This window comes from Phyllostomus discolor, chromosome 1 (genome assembly GCF_004126475.2).
Source record: "Phyllostomus discolor isolate MPI-MPIP mPhyDis1 chromosome 1, mPhyDis1.pri.v3, whole genome shotgun sequence".
Classification (NCBI taxonomy): domain Eukaryota; kingdom Metazoa; phylum Chordata; class Mammalia; order Chiroptera; family Phyllostomidae; genus Phyllostomus; species Phyllostomus discolor.
In genome coordinates, this window is record NC_040903.2 from 211,061,850 (window position 1) to 211,081,317 (window position 19,468).

The following is a 19,468-nucleotide window of genomic DNA, read 5'->3' on the forward strand; positions in this document are numbered from 1 at the left end:
TTCATAATAGTCAAAAACCAGAAAAACCCAGACGTCCGTGGGTAGGAGAACGGACAAATGTGGTCGCGCCCACGCAGTGGAATGCCGGTCAGCAATAAAACGCAGTGAGACAGCGACACACACAACGACATGGGGACCCCGCAACATGATTGTGCTGAATGAGGCCAGACCAAAAAAAAAAAAAAGGACATATCGTATGATTCCACTTGCGTAAATTCTAGGAAATGCAAACTGATCTCTAGTGACTCGGGAGGCAGATCCGTGGTCACCTGTGAGTGAGGGACAGGAGGGGTTTCAAGGAGGCAGCGTGTGGTGGAGACGGGTGCGTTAACTGTTGATGGCAGTGATGGCCCGAGTGCACACATGTGAAAACCTTCGATTTGTGCAGCTTGCTGTGTATAAGTTACACCCTAAAGATTAAGAAGAAGAAATGTCAGCTACCATTAGCCTTTCTTGCCCCAGTCTGTTTGTTCCCTGTGTCTGACTGTGCACGTGTCACTTGCAGACGACTCGTTCCGGACGCGCAATGCCAGCAGCCTGCCGGCGTCCTTTTCTCCCGGCATGCCCCTCCCGAGCACCTCCCGTGGGCCGGGGAGCTCGGCTGATCCCAAGAGCAGTGGGAGCAAAGACACACAGCCATCACGCAAGGCCACCCTGTAAGTACCCCAGGGGTGAACTGCTGAGTGCATCACCCTCCTCTGTTTCTCAGCATGCTTTCCTCCCGCTCCGTCTCCAGAGGACGGGAAGCGTCCGCAGGGAGGAAGTGTTCCAAGGGAAAGGGCTGTCGTCGCACGTGCCTCTGTAACGTTAATACTCTCTATCAGGTGATCTGTAGGGAATCAGCACGAAACTTGAAATGGCTCCCACCAATATCCGAGATCTTTCCAAACTGTCCTGTGGAAGGTGTGCCTTCAGGGACTTGATCTGAGAGGACAGTTGCAGCCCTCTGAGGGGCCAGCTTCAGTGGACAGTGTTTCGTCGCCCAGGGCTCAGAACACGGGCACACACGCGCCCACTCGACTGTCGCTGCAGCCCGGAGCCCAGAGTCGTGGGGCAGTGAGCCGGAGACCCCCACCCGCTGAGCTCGTCCTTAGAGGCGAGGTTGTGGATTGGAGGGCCTCCGTTCTCCACTCCCCGGGCTCCTGTTCCTGTGCCCTTAGCGCCTTGTTTGGGCAGCTGGAGCCTTTGTTTCTTTTACTTTAAACACCCAAGGGGGTAGTCCTGTGAGAGTCAGCATGAGGAGAGAGCCCATCACGTAGGAGTGATCCTCCCCGGCTGCCTCGGCTGTGCTTACAGGTCTGCCCTTCTGATTGGAGCCGGATCTAAACAGGGCTCAGATTTCTCTTAGATGTACGTCACCTAACTCATGAATATTTTCCAGGAAGGTTTCTGATACGCGTTTTTTAGTGGTGTCCCTTGGAGGAGCTGAACCATCCTGTAGCTTACTCTCAATTTTTATCGGCCATCAGCATGTACAAATATAGATGTATTTAAGATTCATTCAGAACTTAGACACAAATTTATGGAAAGGGGCTCAGGAAAGGGTAGCACTAAGTTATCATGGAAAAAGTAGTGGGAAGTAGAAGGGAATAATCTTGGTATCGCAGATCCATAGTGCTGCTACAGAGGGTCCTCTCATTTGCAGAGAAGGCTGCGCGATGCAGTTGCTCTGGTGATTGCACTGTGGACAGGCCACTTACGAGCCGTGCGGGCAGAGCAAGGACAGGGTCACGGTGTGTAGAGGGCACGGAGTTGGAGCCCTGTGCCCTGGTTCCAGTGGCAGCCAGAGAGCTGCGGCCACTCCACGCAGCGCTCTGGGCCTCATCGTCCCATCAGCAAAGTGACAGGGCTGCCTGTGGGTGTGTCCTCTGAGGTGCCTTCCTATTCTGGGACCCAAGATCGCCCTGTCACTCTCCGCCCTCTTCCTCTCGGAAGACGGCCATTCATTCTCTTCTTCTCCGCTTGTTTTTCTCAGCCCCAGGGGCACTCTTCAAAATTAAAGACCATCGAAACTTTGTCTTCATCTGTTCTCCCATTGTTGGGCATGTTTTTCCTGTTTGTACACTGACTTTCTCTTCTTCAACAGATGTATAATTGTACTAATAATTATACAATCAGTTACATTCTTAATTGGTTGTTTAAAAAGGGAATCTAGAAACAAACACTCCGCTAACAAGTCACAGCGCTTGTCTCTTCTGTTCCGAATGTGCTGAAGGAGGGGGTGTTGGCACAATGGCTGCTTTTTAACCGTGCGCCGGGTCTCCCGTCCGTGACTGTGTCTCCACGGAACTCGCTGCTCTCTGGGCTTTGTCGCACCTGCCCCCCCCGCCGTGCGCAGCCGGAGCGGGCGCTCAGTGCGGGGCTGTGTTCCACTGCGTTTCGGGGAGTGCTGGCCACAGCTCGGCACCCCGCCGTGTCCGAATTAATGAGAACAGATCCTTCCCGCTTAAAATGAGCCTCAGAAGTGGTTTCAGAAGACACTACCTATTTTTGTTGCTCAGCAACGTTCTGTGCAGTCCACTCTCCGACTTCGGAGGGTCACGGAGATGACCCGCAGCTCCTGCAGCTGGGATACCAGGTCTTAGAGGAGGCATGGGAGCGCGCCAGGTCTTAAGTCTCTCAAGGCAGACAGTTGATGTATTTAAGCTGCATTAACTTCTGTTATGGTTGTGCACAAAATAAAAAAATGTGGGAAAAGGATGAATTGAATCAAATGTTATGGTCACAGGATTTGGTGATTAAAGGTAATTCCAAGTAATACTTAATGTGCATTTATTTTTTCACTTAATCAGAATTCTCACATACTAGGTTTATTCAATGTCGATTCTACTTAATATTCATTTACTTTGTATACATCATGTGGATAACATTTTTCATGTTTTGTTTTTTTCTCTCTCTTCTTTCTCTCTTTCTTCCCCCCCTCCCTTCCCTCTTCCCATCCTCCCTTCCCTTCCACCCCTCTTCCTCCCTCTCTCTTTCTCTTCCTTCCTTCCCGGCAAAGAAAATCCAGGAAATCCAATCCTTAAATCATCCGCTTGGTGAAGGAGGCAAAACAAAGACCGGTGGAGACAATATAATTGGTGGACAAAAGCTAACGCAGTGGCTGGGGCTTCTTTTTTTTTTCCAAACGAACGGGAGGAGCTACATTATGGCAGCTGGTGTTGCTCACAGTTCCACATCTGAAATTAGATTCCCTAGGAGGTATAATATATATTTCTTAAATACTCACGTGGTTACAGAATTCCACTGTTACAGTGAGTGTAATGAAAAGCAACTTTAGTATCGCTTTAACTACTGCTGCAGAAGAGCCACGTCTGCGTGTACTCATGCAGGGAACCATCTATGTACTTGACCTAGAGCTTCAGCATTTAAAAATTACATGGAAGCCTGGATGAGCTGAAACGGCCCTAGCTGGAGAATTCCCTGGAGGGGGACTTGGGAGTTAGAAAGACAAGACATTCATTTCTCAAGAGTCTCCAAGCGCAGTTAGTTGAAGAGTGCCACCGAAAAGGGCACCGATAGCTAGCTGTCCGCAGTTTCGTCAGTCCGATAGTGGTGACAGTGTGTCGTAGGGTGTTCTGAAGTTTAAATTTGGCAATGAAAATCCCACAAAGTTTTCTGATACCTTTTAGCCACAAGTACCTTCAAAATAATAGATTTGATGATTTCCTTTATTTCCTAGAAAGATTTATTTTATACATACTTTGTTTACATTTTAGATTGTATTTGTCCTTACTTAATTAAAAATGATGAATCTAGTTTAAATCAGTTGTTATTCCAAGCTATCATGCTTAAGCTATGTCAACAGCAGTTATTTGTACTAATGCTAATATTTCCATCAAAATTTGCCTGTGGAATATATATGATTATTAATTTTAAAATGTCAGTTCTTGAGATATACTGTATGAAGCTATTGTCAGCTTCTCTATTTCAAAATGCAATCAGCATATAACTATATTGATATTAGGAAATATTTGTTTTTTTTTTAATATATTGATGTATGATAAAGATGATCTAATTTGTGAATGCATATGCGTGTGTGGTTACTTTTTATAATGTAAAATAATGAATAGTGAATTTACTCAAAATAAAACATAGGTTAACGAGATACCTGTGTTTGTGAAAAAAGTTTTAAATCCTCTTCTGCAGTTTTTATTCCACAATTAAAGAGTAAGACAGCTCATTTTTAAGTAATGAGTAACAGGAGCAAACCAACACCAGCTACAAATTACTCAGGGACAGGCACTCAGTGTGGAACTTTGATGCCATTTCTCTCCCCCGTTTCCTCACAGCTGGCCCTTTTGGGGGGCTATTTTTAGTGATTTGTAGTATGTCTCATTTAAGGATAGGTTAATGGAATTGTTCAACTACCCACTTGTCAGCACTCAGAAACTGAGTAGGCACGAGAAAGTTGACCATATGTATACTAAGGCTAACTTAGTACATTCTTTGTGGATTTCACCGAACTGTTGTCATGAGGTCTCCTACCAGCGTCACTAACGTGCACTTGAACTCTGTGATCTGGGAGAGGGTATTTATGGTGCGCGCAGGGGACTCAGAGTGACATCAGTTTCCCCAGCGCTTTGATTCATAATCAGCATCGACTCTGTTGTTTTAAATAAATGGAGACTTTCCGTTAATTTGTTCAGTAATCCGTTTGGCAGTTAGGAGCTTTTACTTCCTTTTTGCGTGTGAGAGAAGAGGAAGGTCATTTGCCAGAGAGACGTCTCTATCGCTTACAGAATCCGGGGGTTCGCAGAGGTCGGCTGCAGCCTTACTCCACAGGCACCGCGTCGTCAACGAAGACAGTCAATAAAAATTACGCTCAGAAGTTTTTCTTCCTTTTTATTTTTTGCAGAACACGATCATTTCTAAAATTGTTGACACATTTGTTAAAATTATATCATCTCCAAAAGTAGATCTATAACACAATAAAAAACCAAATCGGTGACAGTTAATGAATACCCACACTGGAAACGAGGCTGCCACTCTTGTGAAAGTCCTTAGTTTAACGACATATCAGACCGTTCCTTTAAACTGCTTGTAGGGCCAAGAAAGATCTTCTCCATCTGTGACTGTGGGGACATAGGGCATCGCCTCGTTTGTGTGTGAATTGTGGAGACTTACATGTTTAAGGGTAGGTTCTCAAATTTCACGGGTCAGCATAACAAGTGAAAAACAGATGTGCGGACCACAATTTTACTGGCAGAAATGGAGAGCTGAGAAGGGTTTTACTTCATCGTGGTAAAACAGAGATTTATGGAGCGCATAGAAGATTTCTTCCCCAACCTCACATGTATTTGGAAATCATTCCCATAATTTGACTTCCTGCGCTCAGGCACCTTACTCCGGAAGGGACGGGCCCGTTTTGCCTTGTGGTTAGTCGGCACACACGAAATGTTTGAACTGAAATGAACAGGCAGTTAGCTTACTTAGGAGTTTTACAGCGAGGAAAAGGAATTAGCTTAGTTCAATGATCTGTTCTTAATTGTTACAGCATGTGCGAGCGACTGTGTGTGTGGGTGTCTGTGTAGGAAGTTTTTAAAACCTTGCACTTACAAATAGAGACACCTTGTTATAATGTGCAGATTTTCCCCCCTCAGTAGAAACCTTGATGTGTTTTTTTGTATCATTAATGACACTTTTCATTGGTCTGCATTTCTTCACTGTGCATGTACGAATATACTTGGAAAACCTGAAACCTAGTGTCTTAGGAGCTTCTCCAAGCATATGTGGGGGATATTAAAAATATTTTTAAAAACACGGGATAGGCCATTTCCCGCCTTGAAGAGCAGCGTATTGGCTGGAGTCGTGACGCCGCTACTGTGCATGGGGGAGGGGACGGGACGAGGGGGGGTCTGCCTGTGTGTTCTGCGGATCCTTCAATGAGAATGAAACTTCCCAGAACTCGGTTTGGCCACATTTATGTCGGAGAGTGGTGTTATGTTTTTGTAGACTTTTTTCCTCTTAAATTTCATCTCTTGAAAGTAGGTCATTTGATCAAACCCTCTTTTATTTTTCTTTCTAATATTTCTCCACGAAAATTGAATACTGACAAGTCACTGAGGAATGCCCCCTGGAGTTAGCCCTCTATTTTCCCCTGTCTCTCTAGGCCCGAGAGTTGCCCTGCCCTTGCAGTTGTCCACGGGTGCCCCGGGGGGAACCGAGGAATGCATGGGTATCCGGGTTTTAGAAGGATGAAAAGTCAGTCTTGATCCTGCTGCTGGATATTGGCACCTGTTCACACTGATAGGACACCCACATTACTCTGATTCATGTTCGTTAAAGGGACTCATCAACAGATTGATTTTAGGTATAAAATTGGACATCAAACAGATAGAAATCCAATTAGGCATTTAGTTGACACTCCAAGATTAGGTCTATGGATGGGTCTCAGAATTTACTCCTAAAGTATTTTCTTGTCTCTGTCACAAAACATGACTGGTTACAAAAGGTTTCGGGGGTATTTGCTATTTCCCTTCCAGCCCCCGGCACAGAGCGCTTACATTCCGTTTCACCACAGTGGGGACCCGAGGGGGCAGCGTGTGCGGCCTGTGTGGGTGGGCCTCGCCGGGTGGTCTAGACAGAAAGGAGGGAAAGTGTGGTGGGCCCGGGGCTGGGGCCCGGCGACCCTGCCATTGCTGCCCTGGGCACCTTCCCCTAAGGGGTCCCGTGTGATTCATCCACTCGGTGTGGCAGGCCCTGTGCCTCAGGTCCATGATGTTTTGTGGGGCCCATAAAAATGTTTTACTTCTTGCAGTGGAGCAAGTTATGTACTTTGACTGTTGGGAACCGCCCTGCCTGGTATCAGGAGCTGTAACCCCCACCAAGGCTAGGGCTGAGGGAATGACCTTGGACCGTAAGCCACCAAGGAGACAAAAGCTTATCTCCCTGGCAGGAGCGCTGCTTCTGCTACTTCATTCATAACTGGCCCCCAACGCTTGGTTGGTTAGGCAATGATGGGTAAGATTCCCCAAGGGGGGGACGACCTAAGACAGGCATGATCACGTGAGAGGACCCTAAGGAAGGACTTGGGGGCTACAGCAAAAGGGGGTGATGGACCCTCGCCCCTTGGCTTTGACAAAGCCTGAGTCCTCATTGTCTGCGAGAAAAATCTAATCTCTTGGCTGCCTTACTTCCCTTGCTCCACCTAAGCCTGAAACAATGACAGGGTGGTTCCGCCCTGTGCTGGAAAGGGCGGGTTCCCTAGGCGATCAGGCCTAAGAAAGAGTATGTAAAATCCTGTGAAACCTGCTTTGTTTAGAACGCTCTCAAATGAATGATAAGGGTCCAGGGAAGAAGTAAGTTTGTTCCTTAAAGTTTTTACAGCTCTTTAGCTATCTGACCCTGACTCAAAATAGGCCCTCAGAGTTCCTTGTTATTTGATCCTTACTTCCCGGCAATGATTAATGAGCTTTACCTGAATTCTTATGCAAACGAACCCAGTAAAAAGCCTGCTTGGGTGGGAGAATGGGGTGCTCTCCCTTAGGGGTGCTCTCCCCTGGGGACGGTGGCCATGGCGCTCCCCACTAGAGAGAGTGGCTGTTCCGTCCCTATTTTCCCACAGGACCTGGTTGTCTCTGTGCGTGTTTTTCTCGGGTTTCAACGAGCTGTCTGCAGCGTTCCGCGGTCACTGCAGGCCGGTGGCCGTGACATTTTGACACTTTGACTGCCTTGGTATAAAGAGAAATACAATCCATAATATCTGTGTGTGTGCGTATATATTCATTATTATACCTATGCAGTCATAACATAATTTTTAATACACGTGTATGCTTTTCATGGAGGATAGACCCCAGAAGCTCCTGGGCCCATGAGAGTCGTCATGTAACCCTGCCTCTGGTTCCCCACTTGCGTCCTTTGTGAAATGAAGGCGCTGAACGAGGGGACCTGTGGCTCCATTCGTCTCTGCCAAATGACCGAATGCGTCATGGAGTGGGCTGGGCCACGCTGAGGCAGATGCTGCGATCAGGACAGATGGCAGCCGCGTTTTTCTAATTCCTGTCACGGGCGTGTGTTCACGATCCAGTCTCTCCCGTAAGTCAGCCGGGCAGCTGCTGGGCTCGCCGCCCGCCGAGCAGCCGGGCACCGAGGGCCAGACCAGAGTTGCACACGGTAACTATGCCGTTCACTCAGCTTTTATTGAAGGCAGGTTCATCGACACACGTTAATATCCGGCCCACACTAACGATCCAGGAGAAATATCGCACACGCACACACACACACACGCACACACACGCACACACAGAGCAATCAGTGGGGGATCACGAACCCGACTCCCCGAGTCTTGGTCTGCAGGTCCGGGAGGCAGCGCAGGGACGAGGGGGTCATTGGCGTCTTGTAAGGAAGGGTCTCCGGAGCCGGGCGGGCAGCAGGGCAGGCGAAGTCCTCAGTCCAGCAGGGCAGCACCTCCGGTGGCCGGTGCCGGGGGAGGCCAGCGTGGCGTGGAGCAGCCCTCCGGTGTCTCGGCAGTGGTCTGGGGCCTGCCTCGGTTATGCCCTTGAGAGTGGCGCGCTCCACGCTTCTGGGTCTTGTGATAAGGGTCTCGGCACCCCTGGTGGCAAGTACAGACCTTCCCCAGGAGTCTGTGTGTGGGCGGTCCCGCTCTGCAGACACGGCCGTTCTGAGCACACGTGCAGACAGATGCCTTAGGCGGGTCTCCTTGCCAGGTGTGTCTGCGCTGACTTAGGGGTTTCCCCTCTTGAACCGAAGTGTCATGGCTGACTGGCCGCCCTCTTGGTCGACACGAGTGACTCCACTTTGGTTTCTAGACTTGATGCTCTCTTGGTCTGACCAGTGACATGTTATTGGTCCTGCTCTCCACAATTCTAGTCGGCAAGAAATGATTCTATCCCAGATCACGAGAAAACACTTCCTGTGCACCAGAGGGAAGTAAACTGAGTCGTGCGCGTGACTCATGGAGGAGAATGTGGACGAGTCTTCCTCCCAGAGGCTTCCTCTGGGAACAGCGTCCTTGTCTACCACGTTTGAAGTCCAGATGCGTGAGAAACAGAAAAAGGTAAAGACACTCCGCCAGGCTAGTCCTTAGGAACGGGCTTAAAATACCGCGCAGGTGGTACGAACATCTCCTTCGGATAAGTCTGCATTTAATACTCGGGTTTATCTAAGAGCGGCTTGGACTCGCAGAGGACCAGAGCCCCCCTCTTCCGCCACCGCCGGAGCCAGTATCTCGTGTGTGTGGGTTCCCACGGCTCACACTCGGCATCCGCCGTGCACCGCGAACGCGGGCGCGTCAGCCCTCACAGCAGAGTGGGGTTCACCACCCTGCCCAGGAAGAGCAGCAGTCTGGAGGCTTCTTCATAGATCATGAAGTGGAATGGCCGGTTCACCTTGATGAGGGGGGGCATGGAATAGGCGATGATTTCTGACACCGTGCCCGCCATGGCCTCGGTGCCCTTCTCGTTGACCTCGATCACTGATTTCTGTAAAACCTAGGAAAGGAGATAATGTGGGAGACTGTTTGGGTGGCAGTGGACAGGAGGCAGTTTATTGAGACCCATCCATGACATTTTTTTTGCTGTGGTCCTGCCCCCAGGGCCAGGCTCGGTGTGAGTGGTGCTTGGCTCCTCTGTGCTGACCGGAGTGGTCTGGGGGTGTGCCAGGGGCCCGCCTTAGAAGCCCCAGAGCAATGCCAGGAGACCCCGGACACCCAAACGTGAAACACATAATGGGTGTGGACCCAAGGACTCTGGCTGGCCCGTTCGTTCCTACGTGTGTCGGATCAGCAAGCACTTACTGAGCATGTACTTTGTGCTGCTGATTCCTGAGCGGAGCGGGTGCTCCTCCAGAAGGTTCTCAAGCACCCGGAACCCCTGGACACTCTGACCTTGCTTCTGGTACACATGGTGGGGTCAGGGGTGGGGCTAGTCTGCATGGGCTGCAAAGCACCTGGCTCTGCTCTGAGGAGTCCCTGGGGCAGACCCTGGGGTCCCTGAGGTCTTCCCGAACTCTGGGTGCCTGTACTCAGGCCACCTGTCATGGTGGCAAGCCCTTTTTATGTTATTATGTGGGCGACAGCACCGATGTGGTGACGATGAGATAACAGAAACATCAGTGTGATAACGCCTGGAGATCCCCTGATCTCCTGGGGTGAACATTCACTCCCTGGTGTGAACAGAGGGGGAGGATTTAGTGACTTGTGATTTGAATGGTAAAAGGGCACCGTGCCCCCATTCTCCATGTGTGTGCCGCAGCAGCTCCCCCGGGGGGTGGGGGGGTGCGGTCTGCAGGGCGGGCGTGATCGTTGATGTTTCCTTCCCTGAGGTGGGGAGGCCCGATCGCAGGCCACAGCTGCCCTGCTGCGTCCTATGTAGGCGGCTGCCACTTTTCATGTCTTGGAAATAGGAAGCGCGATTCCATGGGGAAAGACTAACCCAACCCCACAACTACGAAAGAAGGTGGGAGGTGCAGCTGCTGTTTGGAAAGTGGCGTTTTCGGGGCATGTTCTCTGCCATGATCATGGCTGGGGGGCTCGCTGCTGGCAGTAGTGAGTGGCCCCGGAATGCTGGCCGGCTGCCTGTGATGCCCGAGCTGCTCCGTACAACGGACAGTGCGTACCCTCAGACCAGCAGGGCTTCCCCCGAGACCCCACGATCTGAAGGGGCTCCTTGGGGGTGGGGACAGGGGCTAAGCTCTTCGTAGCTTTAGAGGCTGAACAAGGGTCAGAGAGGATGAGTCGGGGAGGAGTTACAGGTCCCCAATGCACATACATGTCAGCTGCTTGTGGATCCCAAGCCCACATACATGTTAGCTGCTTGTGGATTGGGATGCTTTCCAAAGAAGCGTTGACTTCCCCGTCGCTGGAAGCAGTAAGAGAAATGGAGGGAGGGAGGGAGGGAGGGTCCAACCAACTAGGGGGATGTGTGTAGGGTTATCATAAAGGGGACTCCAACAAGGGCCGGGAAGTCGGGCAGGTGACTTCTGGGGGTTTATTTCGTCTTGCAAGTGGTGTGACTTCATCATTTTAAGTGAATCTGTGAATCTGCCCCTTTTCAGGGGTGCATTTCTCCTTGAGCATTTGGGAGGGAAGAGGGGAAGCTCTACCGAAGAGAAATTAAATCAGTTGAACTCACGCTTCAATAGAGTAGTTCAGAACCCAAAAAACATCCAACCTGGGTGCTATTTCAAGTCTTGGGAATTGAAATCTAGATTTCTGCTACAACTTGGTATTTTATCAACATCAGAGCGATTTGCAAAAATATTTGTCGGTTTTCATCCCATTCCTACTTCGGGCTGGGTCCCGTGGAAGGGCCGGGACTTACCTTAGTTACTTTCAGATTTCTCGCAGTAGCTGAGAGTTCGCTCAGGCTGGCCCAGGGGGAGAAGATCTTCCTGACTCCCATCTGCTTAAGCAGTTCGTGCATCTCATACTTCTGATCTAACTTGAACTTGGGAAAGAAAACTTCCATGTTTCTGCGGGACAGGCACATAGAATGGTGAAATGTGGCCAGGAATACTATATTTTGCATCCATTTCCCTACATTTTAAAAACAACCCAAACCGAATAGCTTCGTCCAGCAATCCAGGGAACCCCAGGATGATGGCTGCTGCATTCAGGGTGCAGATGGTACAGACCCCCAGGGTCCCAGGAGAACCTTGGGGGCTGGGGGAGACAGCGAGAGGGCTTTGCAGGGGACCGGCAGCTCCTTGCCTCTCTGTAGCCAGAGAAATGCTGGTAGCATCTATGTATATCCATTGGAGTTCTCCATTGCAATGATTTTGTTTGGAAAGACGAATCTTCCGGGTCAGAAATAAAAAGCACGCACAATAGTAATGGACACTGCAGTCATCCGAAAAAAGCCCCAGTTTCTTAATCCGTGGAGTGTTGCCAAAAACTCCATCCAGTCCCAGTTCCCAGCGTCCTTCGGAGGACGGGATGGAATGGAAGCGTCCCCAACCACAATGCCTGCTGCCTGGTGGGAGCTAAACGGCATGTCCTGGGGCTCCCTGTCTCCCTGTTCTCCCCCTCTCTCACCCACATCCTGCCCCTCGGCAACTCCCGTCGCCTCACTGCTCATCCCTGCACTGTCACCCCACAGCCCCAGGGGCGGCACCCCAACCTGGATGGTCACAGGGAATTGCTGTGCCCCCCTGACTGCCCTCCTTGCTGTCCCCCGCCCCCCACCACAGCGTCTGTATCCAGCACAGGGGCCCCTCGAAACACACATCAGACCATGTTGCTCCTCTGCTGGGAGTAGGGCCCCCCAACCCCCACCCGATGGCTCCCCACCTCCCTCAGGAAAAGCCGACCGTCTCTGGGGCCTGTAACCTACGGTCCTGGGGGCCTGGGCGCCTGGTTCTCTGACCTCATCTCCTTCCAGGTGCCTTGCTGTTCCTCGGACCCACCCACCGGGCACTCTCCCTGTCTCATCCCAGAGCTGTCCCCTTCTCCCCAAGACACTTCTGGCCCCCAGGATGCGCACGGGGTCCTGCTTCCCTTCCGGGGTTTGCTTCCTTCCCACCTCGCCTGGTGTCTCCCTGGCCCCTGCTGGTGCCCCTGCTGGTGCCCCCGCCTGGTACCCCCGGCCCTGCGCTTTGGCTGTCTCCCTGCACGGGAAGGTTGACTTCATGCGGCTCCTGCCACAGCGCCTGGGGCAGGGGAACCCGGGACAGCGGGAAACGGGACAAACGCGGCCCCAGCTCTCAGGGAGTCCCCCCCCTCCTCCCCCGCCGGATGGTGGGGTGGTGAGTGTCGGTGAAGGTGGGAAGGCGGAGCTTGGACAGGGCTGGCGACTTGCCTACCTGGTCTTCATGTTCCTCAGCCACGAGTCCACCAGGTCTGAGGTCAGGTAGTCTTCCAGGGCCAGGTGGTCCCCCATCTTCTCCATGAGGACCACCAGCATGGTGGCATTCCCTCGGTACGGCAGTTTGAGCACGTGGCAGCGCAGGTTCTTATCGAAGGTGGAGGTGAAGCTGCCCACCCTGAACATCATGGGCACCGTGACCGCCTGGTACTTGTTCAGGCGGAAAGTGTCAGCCTCGGTGAACACGGGGTCGAACGGGGTCAGCCACCTCCCTGAGCGGGGAAGAAGGGAGCGCTGTGGGAACCGCCCTCCTGCAGAATGCTGCTCTTGCCAACGCCGTGGGTCCCCTTCCCGCGCCCGGCCAGGCAGCCCCCGGTGAGGCTGGTTTGGATCACAGCTCAGGCCGGCAAAATAAACTCCCCAAAGGTCAGCCTCTCCTGGCCCCCTTCCCAGGGGCCAGGACACAGACCCACCCGCAGGCACTCCTGGAATCACGCACAGCAGCGGTGGGGGGGGTGTCTCCCCGTAATCTGCTCGCTGTGCTCAGCCCCAGCCTGGAGGAGACCGGGCCTCTCCCCGCCCCTGTCTTCACGAGGGGCCCTCTGACCGCCTCTGTCCAGCTGCTGCTGGACAAGGGGAGCCACTGGGGCAGAAGACAGGACGTCCCCCACCCACCACTGCTTAGGGTGGTCCTGAGGGAAGGGGTCCCTTGCTGGCAAATGGTCTCACCATCCGGGGAGGCCGCGTGCCCGTGGCAGCATGGCCCTACTCAGGCCCCCGTCCCAGGGTGCGGCCTGGCCATCTGGACCCCCCTGTTCTCCTCCCCCGGCTTTGCCAGGCCCCAGTGTCAGCTTCCTGCTGCAGCGCTGGCCACACAAGCCCACCGCCCCGTTAGAGGGGCAGGCGGAGAGGGTCTGGCGTGAGCATGTCAGGACCCCCCCGTTGCCTCTGCCATTTATCACGTGACCTTGATTGAGCCAACCGCTCCGAGCCTCACTGTCATCTGACGGGAGGTAGGAATGGCCCCATTTTTTTTTATATCAAGAATCAAGGATGAGAGGCTTTGTCACTGGCCCCAGGTCACCAAAGGAGAGGGTGAAGGGGCAAAGATGTAATTCTAAGTCTCTCCATCATCTATCTGCCTTCTCTCAACGACCCGTAGGGTTCCCTGGATCAGATTATCGGAGGCGAGGGGAGCCGTGCAGAGGGGCTTGGGAAACTAAGGATTCGGACTGCGTGGGTCACCAGGGCACGGGCACCAATGACCGTGTCCCGCACTCTGCCGGGTACGCCGTGCACCCTGTCAACACCCATTCCCATCTGCCTCCGAATCCTGACAATTAGTCCTAGAACACCGTTTGCCATCGAGCACATGCTGGCCGGACAGGGAAGGGGGAGACGGGCGGAGAGACCTGTGGCTTCGGGAGAGCAGGACGTTATCGAAATACCTTTGAGGAAGATGTAATCCACGAGGATTAACTTGGTGTCGGGGTTAATCTCAACCAAGAGTTTGGGGATCTTCCCCTCCGTCTCCCTGTTGATGTAATGGTCCATGAGCCCCTGGGCCTGCGAGGCATTGCGAAAATTCATCGTCACACACTCTGTATCGAAATACCTCTTGGATAAGTTGAGGAAGGTCTCTTTGATATCGAAATCCTCGTGGATGAAGGCCAAGCTCCCCTGGGCGAGGCCCAGCTCCCGGTTGTGGGAGAGGCGCTCCCTGAACCGCCGGAGGAGGCTGGGCAGGTGCCCGGGCCTGGTCCCGTTCCGGGTCTGCAGGAGCCCGCCCTCCAGCTGGGCTTTGGTCTGCCCCCGGGTCCCCAGCGTCAGGGCCGCCATGGCCGAGGACAGGCCGAGCGGCGAGAAGACCACGTTGCCTTCGTGCCTCATGGAGATCTTGCGCAGCAGGCTGAAGCCCAGGTTGAAGGTGTCCTCGCAGAGCTGACGCTCGCTGGCCGCCAGCCAGGGCTCCTTCTCCTGCTCCTCTTCAGGGGCCTGCACTCCCTGGAGGGTCTCGTGCCGTGCCTGGGCCCCCGGTGGCCGGGAGCTGGGGGCCACGCCGGGCACCAGCCACGCCTCGGCCAGGAGGCAGGGGAGCAGGAGCCGCAGCGCCACCGCCGCCGTCATCTGGTCAGCCGTGGAGGCCCGAGGAGCAAGCGCCTCTCTTCAGCGGCGAGACTTCCTCGGGAGAAGACAGGGCAGGGTCGTTTTTAGTGCCTGTGCAGTCACTCCTCCCTGTGTGGTGGTACAGTCCCCCCAGGGACCCACCTCCTGCCTTTGGGGGTGGGGTGGACCCAGAATGAGGAGGGGTGACAGTGGTTTACCTGAGGAGGAGGGGACTCTTACAGAGTGAGACCTCCCCTGGGTCCCCTCCCTGGCCAGCCCAGGGGCAGCCCCTGCCCCCCGCCCCCGCCCCCAAGTTCCCCACTCATTCCCGGGCCTCCCAGAAGGGGTGGATTAAACTGGCCGTGGTCTGGGTGCCGGCCCCACTGGACGTGGGGCGGAGCAGGGCTGGGGGCAGGAGGTCCACGGACCTTTCCCTGGTCACTGTCATGTATTGCCCTTGATTGCCGGGCGGACAGCAGCCCATCAAGCTGGGCTTCGGGGACTTGGGTCTGCGGCCAGTCTGGCTGGGGATTTAGAGGGCTCAGGGAGTGATCAGAGCCAGGAAGGTGGGGGGGAGTGCTGGGTTCGCCTGCCTCCGGGATCAGAGCTCTGCCCCTGTACCTCTCCTGCAGCCCCGGGCCCACCACACAGCTCCCTGCGGGTCTCCCTGCCTTCACTGCATCCGTGGCCCCAGGACAGAGTGACGAGCCAGCTTGCTCCTCCGGAGGCCTGGGCCCCCCTCATCGAATCCTCACGGTGACAGTGGCCCATTGCAGCATGTGCTCGCTCTCACCGCCCCAGGTGGAGCCGGACTTCCGGCCCCGGCAGGGCATCTCCAATCCCCGCATCCCTCACCACGAGCCATCCAGGCCCCGACCACCTCTCTGGTCCCCTTGAGTCCTCCGCACAGAGCCCGGCTCCGGAGCACCTGCACGCTGTCCATCCCAATGACCGGCCCTCCGGAGGGCTGGGCTGGGCCACCTGACAGCCTCCCCGCTCTGCTCCTGGCGTGTGGGGGGCAGCACCAGGTCTGCACCCTAGAGGCTGGCTGGGCAGGTCACGGAGACAGTTGTACCCTCACTCTCTCCCGGGCCCACTGCCCCAGGAGCGCCCGGCTGGGCGGGACCAGTCAGCCCAGCGGGCAGCAGGCAGGGCAGGCTGCAGGCCTCACAGAGCTCCTGTCAGTAGAGACCCTCACTCTGAACCAGGCCACCTGCGGCCGTGTACGGTGACAAGGTGAGGTTCCCAGGCCTCCTGTGCCAGAGGCAGGGGCCGTGTCCTCGTCTGTGTGCCTGGTACAAAATGACACGGGGCCCCAGGACTCAGTACCCCGCTCCTGTGTATGCTGAACACACAGCAGAATGCAGCCCGAAGTCCCCTCCTTTCTCAGGGGGACACTTCTGTTGGATTTCTCCAATGTCAGTGTTGAGGGGATTCTGTGTGATTCTAACTGTCAAGCCCAAGTTCGGTGGCTCACTGCAGTCTGGCAGATGCTGGGTGAGCACCTCCTGCAACACCCAAACGGGCCCCTGGCTCGTGCCTTCATTGCGCTGCGTGGACCCTGTGGTCTTGACGGCTCCGCAGCGGGGCCCTCCGCCGGCAAAAACACCGCGCCTCACTGCAGGCTCCGTGTTGGTGAGCATTTTTCAGCAGTAAAGTATTTCAGAATTAAGGTGTGTATATTATTTTCAGACATAACAGCATTGCACACTTAATATGCTACAGTATGATAGAAACATAACTTTACATTTTATTTTCTGTTTTTGAGAGAGGGGGCAGGAGAGAGAGAGGGAAACCTGGATGTGTGAGAGAAACATCGATCGGTTGCCTCTCACACGCCCCCAACTGGGGACCCAGCCTCCAGCCCAGGCACGTGCCCTGACCGGGAGTCAAACCAGCAACCTTTTGCTTTGTGGGACAACGCCCAGCCCACGGAGCCACACCAGCCGGAGCCAGACATAACTTTTGCATATACACCAGGAGACCCAGAAATCCATGTGACTCACTTCGCTGCGATGTTCACTTCATTGCCCTCCAGAACCCCATTCCTACGGCGTCCCCAGGGTGCGCCTGTGCACGGCATCTGGCACTACTTTGTAGGTCGACGGATTAATCCCACGGTAATGTGGGTAATGTGCTCCTGAATGCCGATCGCTCCTCCCTGACAGCGGTCAGGACAAAGTCCCAGCACCCATTCTGGTGTAGCTCCCTGTGTAGCTCCTCCTTCAGTGTGGAGGGGCCGCCCAGGAATTCACGGACACCCCGCACGCTGCTCCCCGGACAGGCCCACGTGCCCCCTAAGCTCGCTGTCTATCTACTGAACAGGACAGAATCCGTACTCGGAGCGCCCCTCAAGCACCAAGTACCATTAAGCACACCGAGGGGGTGCCATCCTCAGTAGAACCCGGGTGGTAAGAAATCAACAGCTCCCTCACCGCTTCTCAGCCCTGGATGCGCTTGTGGCAGCACCCCCACCCGGCCTGGGAAGTGGGGGGTTCACCCGCCTGGGCAGGACGAAAGCCAGGACACTGAGTGCTGTGGGCACAGACTCTCAATGCCTAAAAGCCTCATCATCCTTCCTCCTTCCTGCAGGGGAAGCCCTGTGTCTACAGCCCACCTCTCAGCCCCCCTCTGCCCTGCCCAGTGAGGGCTCGGTGCTGCCCAGGCTCCCAGCCCCTCCCCACCGCCGAGCCCACCCAGAAAGAACAAAGCGGTCACTTCCCATCCCCTGCTGGTTAGCCTGTGAAGGTCCCCCTTCAGCCTGGGGTCTCTTACCAGCGAGTGGCCCCTGGGTGCCTGGGAAGAAGGTCCTTCATTCAGGGTAAAGACAGCAGGCTGGGGTTTGTTGCTGGAAGCCCGCAGCAAATATTTACCCTTCCAAAGTACGCGGCTGCCCGTGGGACCATTACTGATTAACATCCTGCTCGGAGGTGGGGGCCTTTCTGGAATACCAGGGACAGGGGGAGAGGCTTGCCATACTCGTCAGCGGCCCCTCCATCCCCGAATGTGGAGGTTCCTCCACAAGAGCTTCTGTTTCTCCACTCCGGGGATTGCCCTCGTGAGGTCCAGCTCCTGCTGGAACAGAGTTGTTCCAGGTGCTGAACAGCTCCTGCAAAGGGAGGCCTCCTGAGTCCCCAACCGGGGCTGGCACCGTGTGGGGGGCAGGGCCGAGATGATGAAGACCTGCTATCGCCACCCCGAGGAACTTCCAGTCAAGGGCGAGAGGCAGGCAGGTAAAAGGCTCCGGGCAATACAAAAGGCCATGTCAAGGTCAACTAACTTCTGTACCCAAGTCATGAGCCTGGAATCCTCAAGTATCTGAAGTCGAGGCTGATGGAGACCCTTTAAGACAAAAATTCTCAGACCTTTTAAGACTCTCCTTACTGTAATGTAAATAGTTCACATGCCCTTTGTTACCCTGAAGTGAAATTTATGGTGAATATAAGGTATCCACAAAAAATGAAGCCCTGGCTGGCGTAGCTCAGTGAATTGAGCGCGGGCTGCGAACCAAAGTGTCGCAGGTTCGATTCCCAGTCAGGGTACATGCCTGGGTTGCAGGCCATGGTCCCCAGCAACCGCACATTGACGTTTCTCCCTCTCCCTCTCTCTCTTTCTCTCTCTCCCTTTCTCTCTCTCTCTCTCCCTTCCCTCTCTAAAAATAAATAAATAAAATCTTTAAAAAATGTTGTAAAAGCAAAATATTGCTCTAACTACAATATGGAGGGGAAATGAGAGTAAAGTGTAAGAAAATAATGTTTCTTTTAATACGTAAGGGCTCTGGCACAAATCCACTAGCAGATGGGGTGACGCTGCCAGAGGTGGGGCCACCCCGAGAGTCTGGGCACTGCACACTGCTGCCCCATCCTACCGTCGGAACGGCCACTGGCCATGTGGTTTTCTGTGACGGTGCGTCGTGTTTAGTGAGACCCCTTCCCCGAAACAACTCTTCCTCCCATTTACATGGTCATTGTCTTCACTGAAAATTCGGTGGAAATTAAACCCTTGGTGGAAAATAGTGTTTTTCTATGGAATAAAACAATGCGTGGGACTATAAGGGTCTAGGCTCTGATCACTTATGAATGAACGGGTTTTTCACCCCCGTGGGCTTGATGTGGGACATCTGAGTGATGTCACTTTGTTGCGGTGGACACTCCTGAGCATTCCGCTACATCTGGCATCCCCGCCCCTTTTCTCACTAAACGCAAGGAACACTCCCCAAACGTTTGTGAAAATCACAAGTGCCCCCGACAAGTTCCAGAGTGTGCCTTTGGGGCAGTGTCCGCTCTGTTGCGAAGCCCTGCCTTACGGGGTCGCAGTGCAGACAGTGCAGGCTGGGTCTGGGGTTCTCTGCTCAGACGGCACAGGAGCCGGAGCTGGCCGGCCTGCCGTGTCCCCTACAGCCGATGGACAGCACTGCCGCCGGGTGAGGTGGGCTGCTTCCTGCAGGCTTGGGAGCACTGAGCTTCACCGAGTGCCTGAGAGGGAGCAGCAGGGTGAGTGCTGTGGAGCACGACAGCAGTCACTGGAGCTTCAGAAGTGACATCAAAGTAATTGCGGTGCATCTGACCTTCTGGATCGCTCCTTCTGGACCGCTGCCA

General features: G+C 54.0%; 2 protein-coding genes across 4 annotated transcripts in view; one reads left to right on the plus strand and one right to left on the minus strand.

The window, feature by feature from the left end:
- PPP4R4 (protein phosphatase 4 regulatory subunit 4) overlaps window positions 1–4,829 on the plus strand; it is an 84,447-nt gene extending 79,618 nt beyond the window's left edge. For all 3 annotated transcript variants that reach the window (XM_028506796.2, XM_036013606.1, XM_036013607.1), the window contains 2 exons: window positions 506–656; window positions 3,002–4,829. In XM_028506796.2, coding sequence (XP_028362597.1) covers window positions 506–656; window positions 3,002–3,026 — 176 coding nt within the window. In that variant the 3' untranslated portion in view covers window positions 3,027–4,829. The remainder of the gene's footprint in view (window positions 1–505; window positions 657–3,001) is intronic.
- A 4,279-nt stretch (window positions 4,830–9,108) lies between these two features.
- Window positions 9,109–17,783, minus strand: SERPINA10 (serpin family A member 10). The gene is made up of 5 exons (XM_036013614.1): window positions 17,646–17,783; window positions 14,213–14,946; window positions 12,763–13,036; window positions 11,283–11,433; window positions 9,109–9,452 (listed from the first exon to the last, which is right to left on the minus strand). Exons 2-5 carry the CDS (start codon window positions 14,889–14,891, stop codon window positions 9,261–9,263), a joined length of 1,296 nt encoding a protein of 431 aa, XP_035869507.1. The 5' UTR covers window positions 14,892–14,946; window positions 17,646–17,783; the 3' UTR covers window positions 9,109–9,260.
- Between the last annotated feature and the right edge of the window lie 1,685 nt (window positions 17,784–19,468).